Source organism: Engystomops pustulosus, chromosome 3 (assembly GCF_040894005.1).
Source record: "Engystomops pustulosus chromosome 3, aEngPut4.maternal, whole genome shotgun sequence".
Classification (NCBI taxonomy): domain Eukaryota; kingdom Metazoa; phylum Chordata; class Amphibia; order Anura; family Leptodactylidae; genus Engystomops; species Engystomops pustulosus.
This window is the reverse complement of record NC_092413.1, coordinates 129,787,514-129,811,938: the sequence shown is the minus strand read 5'-3', so window position 1 is coordinate 129,811,938 and position 24,425 is coordinate 129,787,514. Positions and strand designations below refer to the sequence as shown.

The window sequence follows — 24,425 nt, the reverse complement described above, 5'->3', positions numbered from 1 at the left end:
GTGGGAATACTGGGGGTGTGGAAATAGGGGTGGGATAAGGGCTCTGGCCCAAGATGCTAAATGATTCTAAGGCATACAGAAGTGTAACTTATGTTATGCATTCCATATCCAGAAAGTTAGGAGGTATACCATCTGTACCTCCATGAGGTTTTCTTCCATCATTGGCTTTAGGAAAGTGCATCTGTGTGATAAAGTGCCACCATCCAGGCTTCATGTACACAGGCTACTGAACAGTTACAAATAATGTGATAAGACTTGTATTTGTCATGTCTAGCCTATGTGTGCAGTTATAACTAGTACCAGCAGGTGGCAGCATTACTTCAATCTACACTCTTCTACCTCCTATTCACAATGAGTAAAACTACTGAGAATTGGATACAGGAGACCTGCTGGTAGACAGAGGTAGTCTGTACCAAGACAACCTCTTTATGCCAGCTTAACAAACCACATAACATGACCAACCTGTATATTTCATACAAGTACAGGATAACATTACTGTTTTATTTCTGCCCATAAAGTTTTCCATTAACCACAAGACAAAGTACATTCTTAAATATAGTTTATTAACTGAAGAAAACAGGGAAGACAGTACAAGGATTCCAAAGCAGCTCATCTCTCATGTATTTTCAGAATACCACCCCAGCTTTTCTAAGGATCTAGTGGTGTGTTACTGACGGGGCATGAGACCCATGACATGGACACTAGGTGTTCAGCAGATCATCTCCAGCTCCTCCCGATTTTACTAACAGCTTTAGCCAAGTTAACCCTTAGACAGTTTTAGGACGTTTGAAATCCTTGTTTTAACATGGTGCCGACTATGGTCACTTATGGAGTTCAATTTACTTTGTCAGCCTAAGGCTAACTGCATATGGACAAGGATGAGGATGACAGGATAACAGTCCATGAAAACCATTTCTGACAGATCGGTCACACGGTCAGTTTAAAGGGAACCTACCACCCCGATTCTACCTATAAAGGTAGAAGGGGTGGTAGGTGGATGGATGGGACGTGAGGATAGCCCTTTTTTGGGCTAATCCTCACGTCCCAGGTGCCTTTTACAAAACTTTATTACATCTATATGCCAATTTTTTTTATGCGGCTACTGGGGCGTGGAGTAGCCGGACATTAGGCTAATCGCGGCTACTCTACGCCCCAGTAGCCGCGTTACTCCGCCTACCAGGAAATCTTCACCGCGCAGCTACCAGGAGCCCTCGTCTGAGTCCCCCGGCTACTGCGCATGCGCAGTAGTTCCGGCCCCCGAGCCGCGGCGCCGAAGGCCAGGGGACCCGGACGAGGTAGCTGCGCGGCAAAGATTTCCTAGTAGGCGGATAAAAAAAATTTGCATATAGATGTAATAAAGTTTTGTAAAAGACGCCCGGGACGTGAGGATTAGCCCAAAAAAGGGCTATCCTCACGTCCCATCCATCCACCTACCACCCCTTCTACCTTTATAGGTAGAATCGGGGTGGTAGGTGCCCTTTAAAGAAGTGTCGTTGGCACCAATCCATTAATGGTATTGCATTTAGTGCAGCAGGGTGGCATCCAGATGGCACAAATGACATCATGTGCTGCTGGCAAACACATTCAATAAAATAGACATTTTTTTATTTCAGAAATATGGCATTTCCGCAAAATAAATTGTTGTGGGTTGTAACACTTGTCCGGAGAAAGGGTTCTGCAACCACATGTAACGGCCGCCATGCAAATACAGCTCTCTACATTAACTTCAATGGGAATCAATAACAGTTAGGCAAATAAGCAGGACATCTACCACCAGGATGAAAAATTGTAAACAAAGAACACTGGTGTGTGCCCCCTCTGGCAGGATCTGCTCTTCTAACTTATGCCCTAGTTTTTACAAAGAAAAAAAGCTTTTTAAAGTTATACAAATAAGCCTGAGGGGGCTCTAAGCTCCATAGGAGTTAATGGAGCCTGTAACCCTTCAGTCTCATTTACACAATTTTTAAAGGAAACCTACCATTTGCATTATGAAGCAAACACCTTGAGAATGGTGTTGCTACACTGATGCAGAAGCATATATCTTGGTTAATCCCTGAGCTGAGTGGTTCTGAAAAAACTAGAACATTCAGGACCTTGGGAAAGATGGGTCTAGATCAACACATTAGACACTGAGCTTGTAATTACAAATGGAGGTTAGTCAAGCATGACTAATCAAACTGAGCGGGATCACTCGTACGCAGCAGCTGGGAGATGGTGCAGCAATTGATTATTCTGCCTTCAGGCACAACCCAGTGATTACATCCTCTCCTGCAGTAAATAACTCACATGCTAGGAGAAGCGCTGAAGGAGCCATAGAAGCAACAGAGGTTCATTATCATAATGTTATATCTGTTTTATCAGCAAACCCACTCAGCACAGGGATTAACCAAACTATGATCCTGCATCAGTGTAGCTAACGCATTCTCCAAGGTATGTTTGCTTCATAATGCATCAAATCAAATGGTAGGTGTCCTTTAAAGCCTTTTTTCTTAACAACCAGGGCATACAAAGCTAAAAGAAGAACACATGCTGCCAGAGGGGACACACACCAGCATGTAAGAATGCTTTGTTTTCAATCCTTGGTCCTGGTTGTAGATGTCCTTTAAATTAACACATACGCCTGGCCACTTCTTTCATGGTAGGTGTGGCTAAGGACTGACATTTCTATCATTTTTTTCTGTTGATATTCCATTTCTATAATAAGGGAACCCCTTTATTGCAGTGGCCCTGCCAATTTATTATTTCACATGGGGCATGTTTGATGGAATAAACTTTTATTTGGGAGATAATCATGATTTTTAGAGCAATATTGCAGAACATGACTATTGACACCATGTAAATAAACTATCAAGGCAGCAGTTTCCGTATTGCCAATATTCACATTCCACATACAAGTATATGGGGAGGCAGAAGCTGCGCCAATACATGCATAAAACTGTGGATGGCTAGAGCTTCTGTCCACAGCCAGATACTATTGACCCTGGATACCTCCTATTCAAGTACACATAGGCGGTATACCTTAGTATGGGGGAATACAACATAAATGTAAGGAAAAGAAAATTAACTGTCACAATAAGGGTTAGTATATTAGAGAAAGTTTTCTAATCTGCTTCTTAAGAATCCCCCATCAGGCCATATCTCCAGAATGTGCTTAATATTTAACAGTTCATTTTGTAATTTTCTTTTATCGATTAGTTAAATTAAAAGACAACTTCCACCTACGAATAACCAGGATGAAGGATTGTAAATCAAGCACACTGACATGCAGGTTGGTGCCCCTCCATAGATGTCATATTTTAAAACTTAAAAAGAAAAAAAAAATGGCATAAGAAGCTAAAAGAAGAGTGAATCCTGGGGGCATGCACAAGCATGTCAGTGTGCTTGATTTACAATCCTTCATCCTGGTGCTTGATTTCCTTTAATGGGAAGTTTGGAAGAGCTGTTGAGGGTTCCTTCATGACTTATTAGGACATGACCTTAGTTTAAGCCACGTTTACATTCAGAAACTATGTAGGACGTGACCACTTTGTTACTGCATTCAACAACCAAAAAAAAAAACAAAAACAACATTACACTATTTAAAAAGTTCTAGGAGCTGGGATGCAGTATATCCATTTCTGGTGCAAATAAATTGTGAAAATTAAAATATACACATAAATGTAAGATAAGAATGTTTAAATAACTAAAGCATAAGACTATTTCAGCAGAAATATTCACATCATGTATAGACCCTTCACCAAGTACATGTAACCTACAACTAAACAAAGCAGACAAGCCATACCTTACCTCCTAAACCAAATGGTGGTGTAAATGACCTATGGTTTTTATGGTGAACCACATTCACATACAAGACAAGAAAAACTGACATATCATCACATTACAACATGCATCTGTCATATGGCCATGTACATTGCATATATTTTATACCAAACAATGCTTCTATAGGCACAAGCAGCAGAAAAGTGCCACAATACTTCCGGTCCAGGTAGATGGGTATTAAAAATGATTTATGCTTGGTCTTCTGCAGCCCGTGCTGTTAAAGATGCTGTCTGGGGTGTGATCTACAACTTTGAGCTCATAGACTTATTTAGGCTGGGTACACAGGTTGCACAATTGCCTCACTGGGGGGCAGGTCAAATATTTTAAACCTGTAGCAAAAACCCTTCTCTAGGGGTTACTGTGCAGCCTACAATGTACTGAAATATACACAGGCAACAGAAGAGTTTAAAGGTGACAAAATACAGGTAGAATTAACTTAATTTTTCATCAAGTGCATTTCAATAATAAGAACATGCATTTACAGAGGTCTTATGCTTCTACCGTTTGATCCAACTAGACGTTGTACACAACTTAAAAATAAAAAGATGACTCCACTAGAAAACTTCTATAGTGACAAAATCCCACTGACAAATGCAGAGAAGAAAAGATCACATGGTTGTGGATAAATCAGCCCACATATACTTGTATGTAAAAGTGAGGATCTCCATCCTTTACCAGCCAGGGAGATGAGAAGTCTATGCACTACAATCAGACGCAAGAACAGATGCACACAGGACGTGCAGTGCTTTACAGACCTAATATACACACAGCTTTGGTTTATAAGTACTGTGTATATATAGCTGTACAATCCAGAACCAAAAGTCAGACAATACTTAAAGGGCACCTACCACCACGATTCTACCTATAAAGGTAGATCGGGTGGTAGGTGGATGTAAGGGACGTGACGATAGCCCATTTTAGAGCTAATCCACACGTCCCCGCTAACTTTTACTAAACTTTATTCCCTTAATATGTAAATTTAGTTATGCGGCTACTGGGGCATGGAGTAGCCGGGCACGAGGCTACTCCACGCCCAAGTAGCCACGTTACTCCTCCTACCCTGTGTGTTCGTCGCGCAGCTCCTCGTAGCTGCATGCCCTCGCCCGACATGCTGGCGTTCTGCGCATGCGCAGGTCCGCGGCTGAGCAGCCACAGCTCCGAGGCCGGAGCTACTGCGCATGCGCAGAACTCCGGCTTGTTGGATGCTGCGCGCCGCACACACAGGGTAGGAGGAGTAACGTGGCTACTGGGGCGTGAAGTAGCTGCGCCGTATAGCCTCGTGCCCGGCTACTTCACGCCCCAGTAGCCGCATAACTACATTTACGTATTAAGGGAATAAAGTTTAGTAAAAGTTAGCGGGACGTGAGGATTAGCTCTAAAAAGAGCTATCCTCGCGTCCCTAACTTCCACCTACCACCCGATCTACCTTTATAGGTAGATTCGTGGTGGTAGGTTCCCTTTAACTAAAACTACCTTTTTTTTGCTGGAGTGTGGCTTATTTTGTGGAGACTGGGGTTTGAGCTCACATCCAAGCTCACCATATCTCTCCATATACTATGGTATGGCCTCATTTGGAAATGTATGGCCACATTTGGTAAGTAACCTGCAATAAGGCCCTATACACATTAGTGCTTTAGACTTTCTTTCTAGGGTTCGGGTATGATGGAAACAATAGTGCAGCCTTCAGAGCCGAGAAGAGAAACAGGACCCAGACCAGTCTCAATTGTTGTGGGGAACCATCTGTGGGGCAGCAAAGCTGTCATAGCTCTACTATGAATAAAAAACATGATGCTAGGGTGAACGGAGTCTTATCAATTATCTCAATATATCCAAAGAAGGGGAAAAAATAGATTTAGACAATATGATTTCAAACCCAAATTACACCAGTTTTATTTATTTTCTGCTGCCTTCCACTTAAAGTGAGGGCACACTAGAAGAGGAAGGGACAAGAGGACACAATACTTTGTAAAATGGAAATCTCATTGAAAACTTGACCTACACTTGTATTGCAGACTGGAATGGGAATCATAACTGGCCACAGGTATAAGCTTCCCTTCTCATGAGACCAAGGGTAACACTTTCCTTGAATTATTCCTAAAAGACACGGTCTAAAAAGAATCCCACTTCTTAAAATAAATAGCATTAAGAACACTAGAGAAGGAAGCTAGCGGACAAGCTGAGGTGCACATGCACAACATGAGGCAGACAATTAGTTTGGAATATCGGCACTGTTGTTACGATTCCCATATTTATGGTGGATTATTAGCAGCACAACACCCAGGAAAAAGCAGATTGAGCCCACGGTGATGTATGCAATGCCCAAGAATGGATTCTTTCCCCCCATCCAGGAGATGGTGCTGAGGATCATTCTCTTCCTTCCATCAAAGCTGAGGACAGGGTAATCTGAGAACTGTATAGGAAAACAGCAAGACATACCGTGAAAACATCAAACATTGGCTACTATATTGAGAAATAAACTGTGTGGGACAGGCACTACCAAAGTATACGAATATATGTAAGCCAACGCATCGTAATGGCTATACAATCCAAACAAAACAAGAAAAAGATGAGATGCGTACTCAAGGCTGGACAAGAATGTAACAAAAGTTTTATTAGATGAATAACAATTCAAACTCAATCAAGACGGGAAAACAATAAATATAAAAAAAACACCTAATAAGTATACCAAAGTGGTGTACATGGCTGCCAAGGGCCAAATTGCCCTAAAAGCCCCTACTACAGTCTGACCATATAGAGCTAAATTGAAAAAATGGTGCATGAAAAGTGCAAATGACCAATATAACAAAGCTCAGATGCATTGATCCCTCCATGACCAATATATACAATACCATGTTGTCGTAGAATAAGACAATAGAACACCATTTTTTCACTTTAGCTCTATATGGTCATTCATACTTTGGTCCTCATGGTAATTGTAGTTCACCTTTTGGGCAGACTATAGTAGGGGCTTTTAGGGCAATTTGGCCCTTGGCAGCCACGTACACCCCACTGGTGTACTTTTTAAGTGTTTTTATATTTATTGTTGTCCCATCTTGATTGTGTTTGAATTGTTATTCTTCTAATAAAACTTTTGTTACATTCTTGTCCAGCCTTGTGTACGCATCCCATCTTTTTCTTGTTTTGTTTGGATTGTGTTGAGAAATAAGAGGTAGAAGGTTCATTTTTCATCACCAGATTTTACAAGTAGAGATAAAAATGTAAAAAAAAAAAAAAAAAATATGGAAAAAGTAACTGGAACAAATTAAAAATGATAATTTTTTGTGAAATTTAAATTTTTTCAACAATTTCTTAAAGGAGTATTCCCAAGAAGACAAGATTCTTAAAGGGGTATTCTCATCTGGGCACTTACATTCAGTTTCATTAATCTGCCATATATAAACATTTCTTCAATTGGATGTTATTTAAAAAAATGTTCCTGTGTGAAGATAATTTCTCATAAATATAACCATGTTGTCCCTTAGAAACGAGATAGCTTCCTCGGATACGGCCACGTCTGATAGATTGAGTGCACAAAGAAACAAAAGGTTTTTGTATATGAAATGTCCGGGAGTTACTGTATTTCCCGCAGCCGTCCTGTGGTAATGATCGCTGAATCCTGGTGGTTTGGCAGGACCTTATAGCGCAAGTCTGGCCACCGCTGCCAGAGTGTGACGTGGTCGTATCTGGGGAAGCTATCTCGTTTCTAAGGGACAGAATAACTACATTTATGAGAAATTATCTTCAAACAGGAACATTTTTTTTATTAACATCCAATTGAAGAAATGTTTACATATGGCAAATGATTTTAATTAAATGTAAATGCCCAGATGGGAATACCCCTTTAAATATACTCACAATACTCAAAATAACACATTCTCTAATTCACCGTTATACAGCATTTCAGATTTAATTCCAACCTGTCTCCATCAGTTCTGGTGTATACAATTATGGATGCCCTGCCTGACTTAGGATCAGGTAGGACAGATTCTTCTCATGAATATCTTCTCCTGTCTGCTCACTTCAGTGTCTCTGCTTCGGCCCCTCCCCCCCTGCATTTGAAGACTAGCTCACACAGACACTTTCTTCTGGCAAGCATCAGTGTGAGGAGACTAAATCTAAAAGCTACAGATAAGATCTTCATAGGAGGGGAAGGAGTTGTAGCAGGGCTGACAGCGTTTGTTGTAGCTCAGATGTATTTTTACGCTTGGCAATTATTCTAGGGAGTATTGGCACCTAATCATGCATCTATGACCATTGGTGGGCCTTATTGCGACTTCTGGGGTACAGGATTATATGCCCTTTCATTTACCTTCTGAACATTGCACCAGTATCTTACATATGGAAAGAGAGATGAGACAGATCAGAGATTATGAGATCCATAAGATGCCTATTACACACAATGACACAGCTCATCTACATCTATGCTGTACCTCCCAAGATAAAGAACTTGTCTGTAGCTTGTAGTTCTCCTCCTGCTGCTACTGCCAGCAGGAACTCTGTGTCTGTATATCAGTGAGGGAGCTCTGTCCTGGACTGCAGGGGGTGGGGCTAGAGTGCAGGGAGCAGAAAGAGAGCGAGAGAGAGAGAGACACACGCAATCTCTGTGAAATGAGTACATATAGGAAACTTGCCTTTGTGGGAATACCCCTTTAAAAATAAATACTTTGGGGGATGGGGTGTAATATAATGGAAGGGATATCTGACAGACTTGGGCTTGCAATAGAGCTAGCTCATACATGAGAAAGTTGGCCATATCTGTATAAACTTATGTGCCTAGCTGGTAAAAAGCAACAGAAGTGGTCACAAAATCTTACGAAAGGATACTGTATTGTACATGCAGAGAGTAGTTTCCAGGCACCAAGGCAGCGGGCGACGAGTCATTCTTTTCTATCATGCCATACAGCTTCCTGAAAGTAGGAAGAGCAGCTGTGCGCATCCAGACAATAAAATCTTCATTGATGAAGCCATTGTTGTCCGGGTCTGATGGATCCAACTGATAGACCTCTTTCTTCCAGTTAATCGGCTTTACTGTGCCTGTGTACCAAAGAGAATGACATCAAAGACAGGCAATGTTATAATAGGGTGAGCAGATAGGGAGTGGGGGAGAAACTGCTGGCCACCTTATTTATCAACAGCCACAAGCAGGAACCAATAAAACACACTTCTACAGAACACCTTTGGTCTTTTTTGCTTGGATCACTAAGAATATGTATAGGAAAGTTACCGTCAAATAATATCGTCAAATTAGTGGTATTGCCGGTTGGATTTCTAAACTTCACATTTTTATCAGTCCACCAAGCGATGACTTTTTTGTTCAAATGGATTGGTTGTTCAGTTCCATTTCTGATTTGATATAACTTGAGAGTATCTTAAAGCAAAAACATAAAAGCAGTTCAAATACAGTCAATAACATGTAAAAATGCAGATTTCACATATTGCTAGTGTAAACTTTTACACAATATGTACATAATCATAAAATGAATGGATATTTCTGGTTAAGTCAAAAATCTGCAAAGAATAAGGCATCTTGTTATGTGGAAAAGTTTCATGACCCACACAATGGGGAAATTTCTCAAGGTGCGTACACCAGTTTTTTGGAGCAAAAGCTTTGAAATAATCGCAATTCCTTGTAAACTGCCATGGAATTGCGATTATTTTCCCCCCTTGTACCGGGCATTAATGGGGCCCTGCCAACCGGCGGAGTAAGCTGGTACGGGGTGTTCCTTTGCACTAGCTATAACCTATGTCTGTTCTGGTGAAGGTCATAGCGCAATTCTATGTGTTGCACTGCCTGCCGGAGAAATGTACGCCGACGCAGCCACCTGCCAGATACATCAGGAGCAGCACGGTGGCTTAGTAGTTAGGATTACAGCCTTGCAGCGTTGGGGACCTGGGTTCATGTCCCAGGATCAATATCTGCAAAGAATTTGTATGTTCTTTCCGTGTTTGGGCGAGTTTCCTCCAGGTCCTCCGGTTTACTCCCACACACCAACACATACTGGTAGGTTGATTAGATTGTGAGCTATATTGGGGACAAGGACCAATTTGGCAAGTTCTGTGCAGCGGTTCATAATCTGTGTGCGCTATATAAATAAAGGAATTAATATTATTAGCCTCCTGATGTATCAGTTACAGTAGAGGTGCAGGTTCTAGAGTTCTCAAAAATTTACATACCCCTGGAAAATTTTGGCTCCCTTAGCCATTCAGCAGAAGAATGTGACAAAAACTTTTCTTCCACTAATGATTAGTAGTTGGGTGAAGCCATTTATTGTCAAAACTACTGTGTTTTTTCCCTTTTTATATCATCACATCCAAATGACCTTGAAAAAAAAAAAGGCCATGAAAAGCAAAATTCAGCAGGGGTATGTAAACTTTTGAACACAATTGTACTTCATACAGTATGACACATTTCTCTTGCTATAGATGATAGGGTCTTTAACCTCCATCTGTTTCTTGTAGGTTCAGTCACTTTGGAACAGCACACCATTTTTGCAAAGTCAGTGTTATCTGAAAAGTATGGGTGCCGTCACATGTGCACATTTTGATTCTGTTGTGTAACGGAATCAAAACGCACCGCAACAGGCGCTTGTATCCGCAATAAGCACCCGGTGTCTTGTATTGTCTAAATGCAAGAAGGGTGTTTGCCGATGGCATGCATTTGCATACAAATGCGATTACCCGCGCCGCATCTCAGTGTGTTTTCATTCCGTTACAAATTGGAATCAAACGCAATCATTCGACAGCACCTATAGAAGATATACAATTTACGAAAGAAGCTTAACCCCTTACTGCCGAAGCCACTTTTCACCTTCCCGACACGGCCTATTTTTTCAAATCTGCCCTATGTCACTATAATTAGTTAGAACTTCCGAACGCTTTAACATATCCAGGTGATTTTGAAACTGTTTTCTCTTGACACTTTGTACTTCATGTTAGTTGAAAAATTTTGCTGGTATGTTTTGTTTATTTATGAAAAAATACAGATATTTGGTGTAAATTTGGAAAAATTCTCTATTTTTGAAATTCAAAATGTTCTACTTTTTTCAACTGAGTCATACAGCAAAAATGCTTGATAACTAACATTTTCCGGATATCAAAAAAGAACCAGAGCGGCAAACAGCAATTATTAGCCATCACGAAGCATCAGCGAGAAACGCGCCTCGGAGTGTACCCTATGGCCTTCCCCTGATCTGCCCAGTGTCAGTTCACCATGTTTGCGGGTAAGTGTGCAATAGCAAGATGAATTGTTTGAATACTGGATGGTACCTCCGGTTTGTGTATAGTTTACTCTTCACCGCACTATTGCCACTTTATCCCCTTTTGTCTTGGTCTTTACTAGGACCCTGGGCTAATAGGGGTGGTCACTGGTCTTCTGTGTTGCCCTATCTTCTATCTGGGGCTACTTGTGTCCCCTATATACTGTATTTATACCTTTCCATTTGAGGGATATACATGTTGAATTTGTGTATTTGTTTTCAATAAAGAGTATTATTTTATGCTAATAATTGCTGTTTGCCGCTCTGGTTCTTTTTTGGTTTTCAGAGTGTTTAGTTTAGAGAGGCACATATGATCTGTGAAGGAGTGTAGGGGTTATTTTGGTTTTGTTGTCTAACATTTTCCGGATGTCTGTTTTATGTTTACATGTTTTTTCACACATCCTCTCATTTTTGTAGAAGGTAATAGGGCTTTGAACTCTAGGAGCGATTTTTCACATTTTCATAAAAAACACAAAATCATGCATCTGAGGGACCTGCTCAGATTTCAAGTCGGAAAGGCCAAAATAAAAGTAAAACCCAATAAATTACCCCATTATAGAAACGGCACTCCTAAACGTATGTAAAACAACTTTTATGAAGTCCGTTAAACATTTAATTGTTTCACAGGGGTTAAGACAAAATCATGTGCAATTTAGAAATTTAAAATTTTTTGGCTAAATTACCGTAATGTGTTTTTTTTTTTTTAAATGTACACATTCTCAGTCGATAAAATAACAAAACGCTCTACAAAGTTTGATCCCCAATCTCTCCCGAGTATAACAATACCCCATATGTGCTTAGTGGGTTACAGCCGGGTCCTGCTAGGAGGGAGAACCAGGCTCCCGGAGAAGATCACGCAGCCCCAGGGCTGCCATCCGAACATGGCCCTTATATGCTGCAGTCATGCATGAACGAGACGTGTAAGGGGTTTATACCCGGGATCAGAGGAATCTCCGATCGCGGGTGTTGCCTATAATATACAGCCAACACCTGCATCTTCTGGCACCGGCGCCGTTCAGCAGAAGCAGGACGTAGTACTACGTAACAATGCAGCAAGTCCCTGCCATCCGTGACATAGTACTGAGTCCAATGTCGGTAAGGGGTTAAAATTCTGCTATTTTTACATAGGACTACACAACGACCTTGACATTTAGGAAATTGTGCGTTCCCTATTTTTGATCTCCAGTGTATAAGGATATACAAATTGTGATATGCAGTCATCAGGTTGCAGAATGGAAGGTTGCAGAATGGAAAGACCCCGATACTTGAGAACATATAAAGAAGGCCAATATTAACTTACCATTGAACATACTGTTAGCAATGGCACCACAGGGAGCAATAGGTTTGTTCTGGTTCATACGATAGGGATCACATTCTTTGCTGGGGTTCTGAAAGGTTACAAAAGAAATGCATCTCCTGCATAAATATGATACCTGAACACTCCGTTGAGAAGAATACATGTCAGTGGATAATAAAAGGTTGTCCCTTCACTCCCTATTATTCACATACAAAAGATGGATCACTATGTTAATTACAGACTCTGCATCAGTGGAGGACAGGGAATAATTCTGCAATTCATACAACCTTATTACAGACAAAGCCCGATACCTGGATATATAATTCTATCACCACAACAACAAGAAAAGTATCAATGACAACATTAAATATATGACCCAAGAACTAACAGGATCTTAGTTGAAGAAAACAAAATATGTATTACTGAGGGTAGAATCAACACATAGCCGATTTACACACAATTGAGACACGCAAATTACACAAGCATTCTTCCACCAATGGAAACCTGACGCAACAGGTAATAAATTGTTAATCCATACAGAGGGAAAAATAAGTTACAAAACAATGAACCCAATTCTTTTGACCAAACTTTTTGGCACAATAATAATGTTGGAAGTTCTTTTTACGCAGTCTGCATGATTCCAGTACACAAAAAATGATTTTTGCGCTGTCATTACTTGCCACAGACCAGGAGCCTCATCTACAAACATATTATAAAGCATCAAGGTCAGTGTAAAAAGCAGACCACGGAAGAAGCATATTGATCTCAAAATCACCTAAATAATTCAGAAGATTCTTAAAATGCATCATCCCTGCAGCTAAACATGTCCCGGGGATGAAGGGTGGGGATTACTTATTAACCGTATCAGAGTCTAAGAGACTAGAAACTCAAAATTTCCATCTGTCTCACTGCACTTGGATATCCTATAATTTTGCTCTGCTCTTCCTGATGAGACCAGTTGGCATTTCCAATGGACAGTGTGTGTATGTATGTGTATGTGTATATATACATATACACACACACACTGTCCATTGGAAATGCCAACTGGTCTCATCAGGAAGAGCAGAGCAGACTCAGAACTTATAGACGGCCCCTAGTTACAGAAGAACGTCTGTGGCCACTGTGATGTGTGGTCAATTGTAAGGTGTCCTTTTTCCTTGATAACCCAAAACTTTACATATCCCACTGTTACATTGTCTGGAGTTACACTTACAAAATATACCTCTCCCAACTTACAAACAAATTCAACTAAAGGACAAACCAGTAGAAATACCTGTATATATATATATATATATATATATATATATATATATATATATATATATATATATATATATATATATATATATATATATATATATATATATATATATATATATATATAGTTCTACCCAGGAAGGTTTTTTTTTTAAGAATATAGCCCCTTTATATCAATCACCCTAGTCATGACTTACTGTAAGGGAATTCTTGTCTCCGTTCAGCTGACTGTCATCTCTGGACTTTACATAACGGCGATGGTTCTGATAGAAGTTTGACAGTCCATAGTACATAAACACATTGCTCTGCAGAAAAACACACACACAGGCATTAACAACTTGGGAGAACTTTGCAGGCATGTACGGTATATTGTGTACCTACAATGACTACATTCACATCCAATCTATGTCAGTGGTTGACCATCACTCTAAGACCACTTTCCAAAAGAGGGAACAGCACTTCCCCATATAGTCCTCTGAAATCCAATTATTTACACATACTAACAACCATTAGTGATGGGGGCAGTGCAGTTTGTTAAGCACATACAGCCTTATATGGCTCATTAGATATCCTGTTTGTCCTTATAGAGTAGGTCCAATTCGGGACCATCCTGGTGCCTGGAGTAGTGTTTACTCCTGTAGCATACAACACATGTTTGTTTGCTTGAGGCCTGAGTTGCATGTGCCTCATAATATTAAGGGCATGTGATGACTTCTACTTTAAAGTTAAATGCAAATAAGAAAACGACCTTTCTACTGGCCTGAATTATTCAGAGATTGAAGCCACATGCAATACAGTCCTCCCTGAGCACATATGCATTTTGACCAAAACGTTTGAATTTGGTAGGTAAGGTGGTGGAGTTCCCCCTGATGCTCCTGCAAAGCGTTTCAAAAGGTATTCAGTGCACAATAGGTGGCCAGGGTCTAAATGTCACCAGCCATCTACAGGGTCCTGGAAGCTAGACCCACTAATAAAGAGAACAAGGTTCCCCTTATGCAGAATGAATAAATAAAGCTGCAGGCCAACTAGGCACCCTGGCGCTCCACTTATTGTCTATTTGGATTTTGAGGGAGAGCCGAATACAGCATCTATCTACACTCACCGGCCACTTTATTAGGTACACCTGTCCAACTGCTCGTTAACACTTAATTTCTAATCAGCCAATCACATGACGGCAACTCAGTGCATTTAGGCATGTAGACATGGTCAAGACAATTTCCTGCAGTTCAAACCGAGCATCAGTATGGGGAAGAAAGGTGATTTGAGTGCCTTTGAACGTGGCATGGTTGTTGGTGCCAGAAGGGCTGGTCTGAGTATTTCAGAAACTGCTGATCTACTGGGATTTTCACGCACAACCATCTCTAGGGTTTACAGAGAATGGTCCGAAAAAGAAAAAACATCCAGTGAGCGGCAGTTCTGTGGGCGGAAATGCCTTGTTGATGCCAGAGGAGAATGGGCAGACTGGTTCGAGCTGATAGAAAGGCAACAGTGACTCAAATCGCCACCCGTTACAACCAAGGTAGGCAGAAGAGCATCTCTGAACGCACAGTACGTCGAACTTTGAGGCAGGTGGGCTACAGCAGCAGAAGACCACACCGGGTGCCACTCCTTATAGCTAAGAACAGGAAACTGAGGCTACAATTTGCACAAGCTCATCGAAATTGGACAGTAGAAGATTGGAAAAACGTTGCCTGGTCTGATGAGTCTCGATTTCTGCTGCGACATTCGGATGGTCAGAATTTGGCGTCAACAACATGAAAGCATGGATCCATCCTGCCTTGTATCAACGGTTCAGGCTGGTGGTGGTGGTGTCATGGTGTGGGGAATATTCTCTTGGCACTCTTTGGGCCCCTTGGTACCAATTGAGCATCGTTGCAACGCCACAGCCTACCTGAGTATTGTTGCTGACCATGTCCATCCCTTTATGACCACAATGTACCCAACATCTGATGGCTACTTTCAGCAGGATAATGCACCATGTCATAAAGCTGGAATCATCTCAGACTGGTTTCTTGAACATGACAATGAGTTCACTGTACTCAAATGGCCTCCACAGTCACCAGATCTCAATCCAATAGAGCATCTTTGGGATGTGGTGGAACGGGAGATTCGCATCATGGATGTGCAGCCGACAAATCTGCGGCAACTGTGTGATGCCATCATGTCAATATGGTCCAAAATCTCTGAGGAATGCTTCCACCTTGTTGAATCTATGCCACGAAGAATTGAGGCAGTTCTAAAGGCAAAAGGGGGTCCAACCCGTTACTAGCATGGTGTACCTAATAAAGTGGCCGGTGAGTGTATCTGTGACAGAGCCGTAACTAATGAATGGAGCAGCAGGTCAGGCACTTGCACTGTTACTCCATTAATTGGTGGTCACAGCTCTGGGAATCTCACAAATTGGCATATTATTGCATTTCCTGTGGATAGGAGAGAAGGGCCTGTGCCCGGCTCTGCCGACTTGTAAACATTATGGTTACTGCTGCAGGAGAAGGCGCTTTTATATTAGCCGGGTCTATCCGGGAAGTTAAATTATAATAAATACCCAACAAATGAATGAGAAGAGAAATGGATTTACCTCAAATGCATTATCCAGGGTGAAGTTAATAAAGCAGAAACAGGAGATGTTCACGGAGACATTTGAGCACTTGTAACAGGGGCTACTAGGATCTACTCCAGTGTAGTCAATCTAGGAAAACAAAAGGTTAAAAAAAAAAGTTAACAATCCAATACTACTCACATGCTGTAATGGTACCCAAGGGAGGAAGCTGTGCACCTGAGGACATCTCTGAGAGTAACCTAGTCCCAGGAGGGCAGTCCTCAGGAGGACATAGGCTTCCACTTCCTTTATCTCTTTAATTTGGAAACTGGCTCAGGAAGTTCTGCTTTCTACATGGTCCTTCTCAGAATATACCCTGCCAACTGAACAAGCACAAGATGCATGCAGGGAATAGCTGATATAAGTAGGGTAGAGGGAATTTCGGAGATTTTAACACCAATGTTCACTTAAAGGACATCTACCACCAGCATGAAGGACTGTAAACCAAGCCCACGGACATATTAGTGTATGTCCCCTCTGGCTGTATCCTCTCTTTAAGCTTCTTATGCCCTGTTTTTTTAAGATTAAAAGCCACATAGCTTCATTTGCATAATATTTTAAGACATAAAAGGCTTAAAGAAGAGCGGGCGCACACCAATATGTAACTTGGTTTACAATCTGCTGTCAAGTCTATTGGAATGATGAAATTGTTGGGAATATAGACTGTTAGTTCCGGTGCTTCCATAGACCTGTATGAATAGTGTCCAAGTATTGTGCAGCACACTCTCCATGCAGCCACATGAAGGTGGTAAGTGGACCTGAACCTATCATGTGCTTATGATAGCATATAGCTGTGTCATATCTGTAGTAACAGGCTCTGCAAAATGTGCTGATCCACAACTAAAGGGATAAGCCCCTCAGCTGTGGGGATGCCAGGCACTCCACCAATTTGCTATTTTACCTATTTAAAGCAGTTTTTTTTATACTGGCAGCATATTATCGAGCAGGGGGATCTGAGCAGCACAACACCATTCTACCTCTGTTCTCTATGCAGTATTTAGGGCTTACATGTTTAGTTTCAGCCTCCAGTTCTTGAAATAGGTAAAGGAAATGAAAAATAAACTTTCTTATCTATACAAACAATGACTTCCTGACACAAAGGCCATTTCTTTTATAGAATGAAGAAACTACTTTATTTCATATGAACCATATTAAGAATAGCCAGCTACATGACAGGAAAGATGGCTGATGCCAGGTAGGAGGTGGCATCCTACACACAGGTCTCTCCATAGGTTTCTGGAGCATTCTCTATACTTTTATATTCATAGTGCTTCTGGATATGGAGTGTGGCGCTGCTGTTCTGTAGGAAGCACCTTCCTACCACAACCCTTACCATGTTTTTGTGTTTCAGTCCATACTCACAAGACTGGTTCTTCCAGCGCCTGAAGCCTCTTGTCACCCAAGATGGAGCAACAACTTTAGATCAGTATCTAGCTACCAGAGGCGCCGTCACTGCCCCAATTCTACCATACACAGGTATACTTGAGAAACTTTTCCACCTCATCTGACAGCAGCCTATGTCCTGTGACAACAGGTGAAATGCATCATTGTGCCCCGTATGTACAGTGCCTGGCGTACAAACTAAACTGGCAGGAGTGCACCCAAAATTCTAAGGCTACATTCACACTAACGTATGGGGGACGTATATACGGCCGATATACGTCCCCCATACACTTCTATGGGCGCACGGCACCCTACACGTGCGGCACCGTACCGTTCCGTACCCGGGAAAAAGATAGGACCTGTCCTATCTTTTCCCGTAATACGGCGCCGTGCGCCATAGGTTGCTGTGGAGAGGGGCGGGGGTGAGCTGCGCTCACCTCCTCCTCCTCTCCCCGTACACTGCCGTTGCCCGCTACGGTACGGTACGGGCGGGCAACGGCAGTGTGAATATAGCCCAAGTCTGAGTTGGGGTTTTGGGTGCATCCAGCACGACCCTGACATATTGCATGATTGGCGGCCAATCTAGCAAACTGACGTCCTTAACCGTTAGCCATAGTTGTGACTGGTCAGTGTCAATGCGCCTGATCAATTTGTAACTGCATCTAATGAGTGGCCTCCTTGGACAGCACTTCTGTTTTCCAGGGGAAGACCCCCAGCACTTCAGGACGAACACAAGCCAGTACAGAAGCGACACAGGAAACCAGTACAAAGTATGTGGTATAAAAAACCTCTTTAAAGGGAACCTGTCACCAGGAGGCAAAATTTCAGTGATGACAGGTCCCAATAGGCACTGCAAATTACCATTACATAACAGTTAGAATGGCATCTGTGCTCCCCTCCATCCATGTAATATCCCCAGAATAAGATTACCTGGCTCCCTGCTAACAAGTCGTGGCCAAGTCCCGGGTGATGCCTCTTTTCAAATCGTAACACTTCCTTGCACATTTGAATAAGTCTTTGCTTGGCACAGGAAACCTTGCACCTGCACGGTGAGCCATGCACCCTGGCGCCTGCGCAGATCGCTGCACCTCATTGAAAAGCGCAGAAAGGTGCGCATGCGCAGTTTGCTGCAAGGCACATGGAGGCATCGAGCAGCGAACTTCGCAGACAGCAAGGTGTACGGTTCAACGCACAGGTGCAAGGTTTAGTGTGCGGTGATCCATCATCACGGAGGGAGGGGAAATAATTGAATAATTACCAGCGGGCCGAGCAGATACTTATGTAAATGAGCAAGGAAGCGTTACACTTTGAAAAGAGTCATTATCCGGGACTGCTGGTAGGGAGCCAGGTGATCTTATTCTGGGGATATTACACGGATGGAGGGGAGCACAGGTGCCATTCTAACTGTTATATAATGGACTTAAAAGAATTGTATTGCATAGAACAGGTCATTAGTAGATGATGGGTGGAGGTGGACCCCCGGTCCCTGGCAGTGAAGGTGCTGGGACCAGGATCCCAATGTGATGGCCATTCCCTACCACTCCATTCATAACCTGGCCTCTCCTGTGCCGTCACTCACCTCATATTCCCGGATATTATTTGAGGTGACGAAGATGCCGATCCCTATAGGAATGAAGATGATCCCGATAACGAAGAATGCGGGCAGCACGGTCCCGGCTGTGAGGATCGGCTGCCAAGCCGGAAGCCTCTGCTGCTTAAAGGCAGTGTTATCCGGCTTCTTACTCTTCACTGCCGGCCCGGGCCCCACACCAGAGTGATTGTGGCCATCTTCCTCCTTGTAGTTCATAGCCATAGGGGGTCCTGTCCTTCCCCCGAACCGTTACCAGAACCACGGAGAGTTATAGTGCAGCTGCCCAGCACAACAAACCCGCCCTGCTGCTGACTACACGAGACGTCACGGACTAGCCCCAATGCGGAAGACGCAGACGCTGTAACGCGCATGCGTTCCCGTATGGACACTAGAAGTATAACATCTTGCGCTTGACAAGTGCGGCCATTTTGTTGAAGACCAGCACTTATAACCTAATTTACAGTAAAAAATTGTGCAGTTTATTTTGAGAACTGGTCTGGGAGAATTATAGTTGCTATAGTTTTGTCCTAAATTTTCTTAATGCTGGTACAAAATAAGAAACTCGACATCTTAAAACTGTGGGAGCTTAACTTGGAAAGTCTGTGATTTATTTAGTCTTTAACAGCAGACATTTCTGCTAAAACTTTCCAATACCACATGATGTGCACACAAATGTTTTGGAACATGTATGTGCTGGCCATTGGGGGGAATTTATTGCATCTTGCGAATGCGCTTGGTGCAACCCCGCCCTGTAGGTCATGTTGATATACCTAGAGCGAGTGACCTCTTAGTATACCTGGCGCATGACAATTCTGCTTCAGACCATGCGTGTCATAGAAATGTGCTGTAACCTGCACCAGGAGCTGGTGTAGACTGTAGCTAGTGTCCAAACAAAAAAGGAAAAATCCTGATAACTTGATGCATAGAAACGCAGAGCTGGGCTGATTCTGGTTTATTTACTTGTTAAGATTAAAGAGGATGTCCAAGCGCCATAAAATAAGTTTTAAAAGTTAATGAAGCCGTGACATGCACATCAAAAACAATAGGGTTAGGGAAGAGGCATAACTCCAGCTCCATCAATACGCTGTCCATAATCGTATCTTGAAACTCCATGAAACCAAGTGTCCACAGCCGCACTTTCATCAGACTTTCGATATTTGCGCCGCTGTGACAGGTATTTAACTGGGGATTGTGTCGCACGTGATCAGATTGTGGCAACAGAAATTGGGGGACGATCCGACAGATTCGGACTGAGCGCGGGAATTAAGATTCAAATTGTGTTGCAAGATAATGCACTTACATGCACCAGGAAGAAGAAGATGAATTCCAGCAGACCTCAGTGGGGAAGTGGTGCACGATTTTAGTGAAACGAGCCAGAGTGCAATTCCGGTCGGACACTGCACTTTCGGGAAACTCCGTGGACGGGTAAGTAAATATGCTTAAACTAAGGCCCCTTCCACACTAGCGTTGCATTTCACGTCAGGGTGCAATGCGTGAAAAACTGACGTTTTTGGCTGCGTTTTTGTTCCATTTTTCCTTGGAGTCATTAGCGTTTTTGTGTTTTTCACACGCGTCTTGATCGCGTTTTTTTGCATTTTCGGTGCGTTTTTCACGTGCGTTTTTTAAGTCAATGGGACTTTTTCAAAGGGACCATGGTTCGGGAATAAAATGTTTTATTTAATTGAAAAAGAATGTCTTCTGATAAGTTAGCAGATGTATGCAAACATCTACAATCTTTTCTTCACTGTTCCGCGCGTGTATTATCTCCCAACAAGTTAGCAGATGTGAAGAACAGTGAAGAATAGAATAAAAACAGTGAACACAGGATCATTTAAGTGAAAAACACAGTAAAGAACACAGTGAAGAATAGATTGCAGATGTTCGGCACATCTGCTTACTTGTCGAGAGATACGCGAGAAATGGTGCGAACAAAATAGCATGTGAAGAACAAGTAAGCAGATGTGCCGAACATCTGTAATCTATTCTTCACTGCGTTCTTTACTGTGTTTTTCACTTAAATGATCCTGTGTTCACCGTGTTCACTGTTTTTATTCTATTCTTCACTGTTCTTCACTGTGTTTTTTTAATTAAATGCTCGATCTCGAGCAGGGGAATTATTCATGTCACCTAGCAACCCATCCATTTAAAACGCATTGCACTTGCAATGCTTGCGAGTGCGATGCATTTTTGATGCTTCTCCATAGACTTGAATGGGGCGGGAAAAACGTGCGTGAAACGCAAAAGTAGAGCATGCTGCGATTTTGACACGCGTCAAAACAAACGCAAGCACGCGCGTGAAAAACAACGCAAATGAGGAAAGGCCCATTGGAAACAATGGGACAGAGTGCAATGCAAGTTCTGCGCGTCAAAAGCACGAGCAGAACTCGCGCGTGAAAAACGCTAGTGTGGAAGGGGCCTAAGTATATGGATATGACAACCCAAATGAGGATTGGAAGAGAAGAGTAGGGGTAAAACTATGCAAAACGCAGCTTTATTAACAGCTAAGCAGCCAATCATGCAGCGTTTAGCCCCCTGACAAGCACAGCCATGTCCTCTATGTAAGTCTATGGCTGTGGTTGGCCAGGGGGACATGTGATTCTGCTGTATAACGAGCAGGGTTTCATGTCAAGGCGCCATTACAGAGAGGAGACAAGTGAGGGGAAGTCCGGCTCTTCTTAGTGAGCTGGCTCATTAGGTTCCGCTCACAAAGAAGAGCCGACTCTTCTGGCTCCTGAACTGCTCCCTATTAAATTCAGGCCAGTCAGTCACCCCACTCCCTTCCACTTTTAACCCAATTTTATCGGGATTAAGTGACCTTTCGGTTCACAGAAGGGAGCTGAAACCAGTTGTTCACGTGAAAGGGCTGGCTGTCCGTGCTGGCTGTTTCGCCAATGACCCATCACTAGAGGAAACAGAAAGGGAAAGGCTGCACTGTAGGGGCCATCAGGGAAAGAATAGCGTGTCTTGAATTTCCGAATTTTCTGAATTGTCCTTTTTGGGGAGATAGAGATAGCTGTGAGGGACAGAGAGAAATACTTTGCAGTTCCAGGGCAGTGAGAAAGTGACAGCATCTTACTATTGCATCATTATCTACATCTACAGAAATAGCAGCACTCAGTTGGGTAGAGGAAAGGACGGCACAATATAAAGGGGATGGAGGACAGAAACCACAATGTGAGGGGGTGGAGAACAGGAGGCCACAATATGAAGGGGGATGTAGGACAGGGGGCCACAACATGAGGTGGATGGAGGGCAGGGGGTCAGAATATGCGGGGTATGGGGGAAAAAGGACAAAATATGAGGGGGGTGGAGGATAGTGTGCCACAGTATGAAGGGGATGGAGGACAGAGACCACAATATGAGGGGTGGAGAAGAGAGACCACAATATGAGGGGGGTGGAGGACATGGGTTACAATATGAGGGTGTTAAGGACAGAAGGCTACAATATGAGGAGGATGGAGGACACAAAGCCACAATATAAGGGGGATGAAGGACACAATAAGATGGGGAAGGAGGACAAAGGACCTCAATATGATGGAAATGAAGGACAAGAGACCACAGTATGAAAGGGATGGGGAAAGGGGGCTGCAACATAAAGGGGAATGGAGTACAGAAGGTCACAATGTATGGAGGACGGGGGGGGGGGGGGTAACAATATAAAAGGGATGGAGGACAGGGGGCCACAATATAAAAGGGATGAAGGACGGGGAACACAATATGAAGAGGGTTGAGTAGAGAGGCCGGAATAAGAGTGGAATAGTGAGTGGGGCCAGAATATGAGAGGGATATAGGACAGGAGGCCACAATATGAGTGGAATGGAGAATGGGGGACACAATATGAGTGCAATGGAAGACTGGGGTACACAATATGATGGGAATGGAGGACAGAAGGCCACAATATGAAGGGGATAGAGGACAGAGGGCCATAACATTAGGGGAATGGGGGACAGAAGGCCACAATATGAGGGGGGTGGAGGAAAGGGGGGCACAGTATGAGGGTATGGAAGACAGGAGGCCACAGTATGAAGGGGGTCTGAATATGAGGGGCTCACTATGTGAGAGGGAGATGGGGGATACTAAGGGGCTAACTATAATGTGTGGGGGTGCAGTAAGGGGTAGGGCAAGACTAGTCCTCAATATCCCCATTTTACAGCCATTTTTGAGTGTTAAAATCCGGGTCTCAATGGACTTCAGTTTGGTTAGTGTTCAGGTCAAAGGTTGTCCCATCAAACCGAATTTCAACCAACATGGTCATCACTATAAAAGAGGGTTAATTACTTTTTACAACAACAGTAAAAGAAACAGTTGTCATCAAAACAATATTCATCAAAACATTTTCACACCGTACATTTGGTTTGGTACATAAATTCCAAGACGTGGCTTAACTAGAGCCCTCTGGGCCCAGGGCAAAATAATGCCCCCCCTCCCATTATATCCAATAACCATTGAACCCTGCCACAACCCCCCCACACCCCTCCAACGGTTCCATGAGCCCATGGAAAGTAATAAGGCTACCACAAAACCCCAAAAAGCATTTGTGTACATGAGGCCTCATGTTATGTTTTCACTTAAGTTAAGTGCCCCTCTTTAGGGTTACTGAGTGCCCAAACTTCAACCAAAATCCACTTATTTATTGCAAAGTGCCAGCACATCATTTTAAGCAGTGATTTATTTCTCCTTGTTCTTTGACAACTCTCAATCGTTCAGCATCCTAAGGACAGAAACACAGTTGAAAGGAGAAGGGGAAACTCGTCTATCACGGTAGGAAGATTCTGCAAGAAGATTCTTGGGGGGAAATGTATCATAATTGTTTTTGAATTTTAGAGACATTTGGCAGTTCTTTTTTGTGCCTTAATGTATGTATGATCTATGTCTTTTTACATGATACATGTTCAGTTTTGCCTATCCTGGCAGGCGCAAATTTGGGCTTCTTTTTGATACTTACGTATGCGTTAACATCACATTTACACTGCGTTTTGTAAGCGCAAATGTTAACAGTAGTGTAATTAGGCAAACCACCTCTCCTCAGCTGTTGTTTCAAAATGCAATTAAGACTTAATCAAAATGCCAAATGTGACCTCACCCTTAGAAGTAACCAATAAATAAAAAGAAAATGTATGAATTTTCAAAAAATAGGTTAATGTGCAAAATATTAAACATTTAAAGCATGTGAAATAATTCCAAGTTACATGTTAAAACAGAGTCGCAAAAATAACAAGGTAC

At 42.6% G+C, this 24,425-nt stretch overlaps 1 protein-coding gene across 1 annotated transcript; it reads right to left on the bottom strand.

The window, feature by feature from the left end:
- Positions 1 to 542: 542 nt before the first annotated feature.
- TMEM30A (transmembrane protein 30A) lies at positions 543 to 19,578 on the bottom strand. The gene is made up of 7 exons (XM_072142110.1): positions 19,191 to 19,578; positions 16,208 to 16,318; positions 13,827 to 13,934; positions 12,376 to 12,463; positions 9,044 to 9,187; positions 8,644 to 8,853; positions 543 to 6,222 (listed from the first exon to the last, which is right to left on the bottom strand). Exons 1-7 carry the CDS (start codon positions 19,422 to 19,424, stop codon positions 6,029 to 6,031), a joined length of 1,089 nt encoding a protein of 362 aa, XP_071998211.1. The 5' UTR covers positions 19,425 to 19,578; the 3' UTR covers positions 543 to 6,028.
- Between the last annotated feature and the right edge of the window lie 4,847 nt (positions 19,579 to 24,425).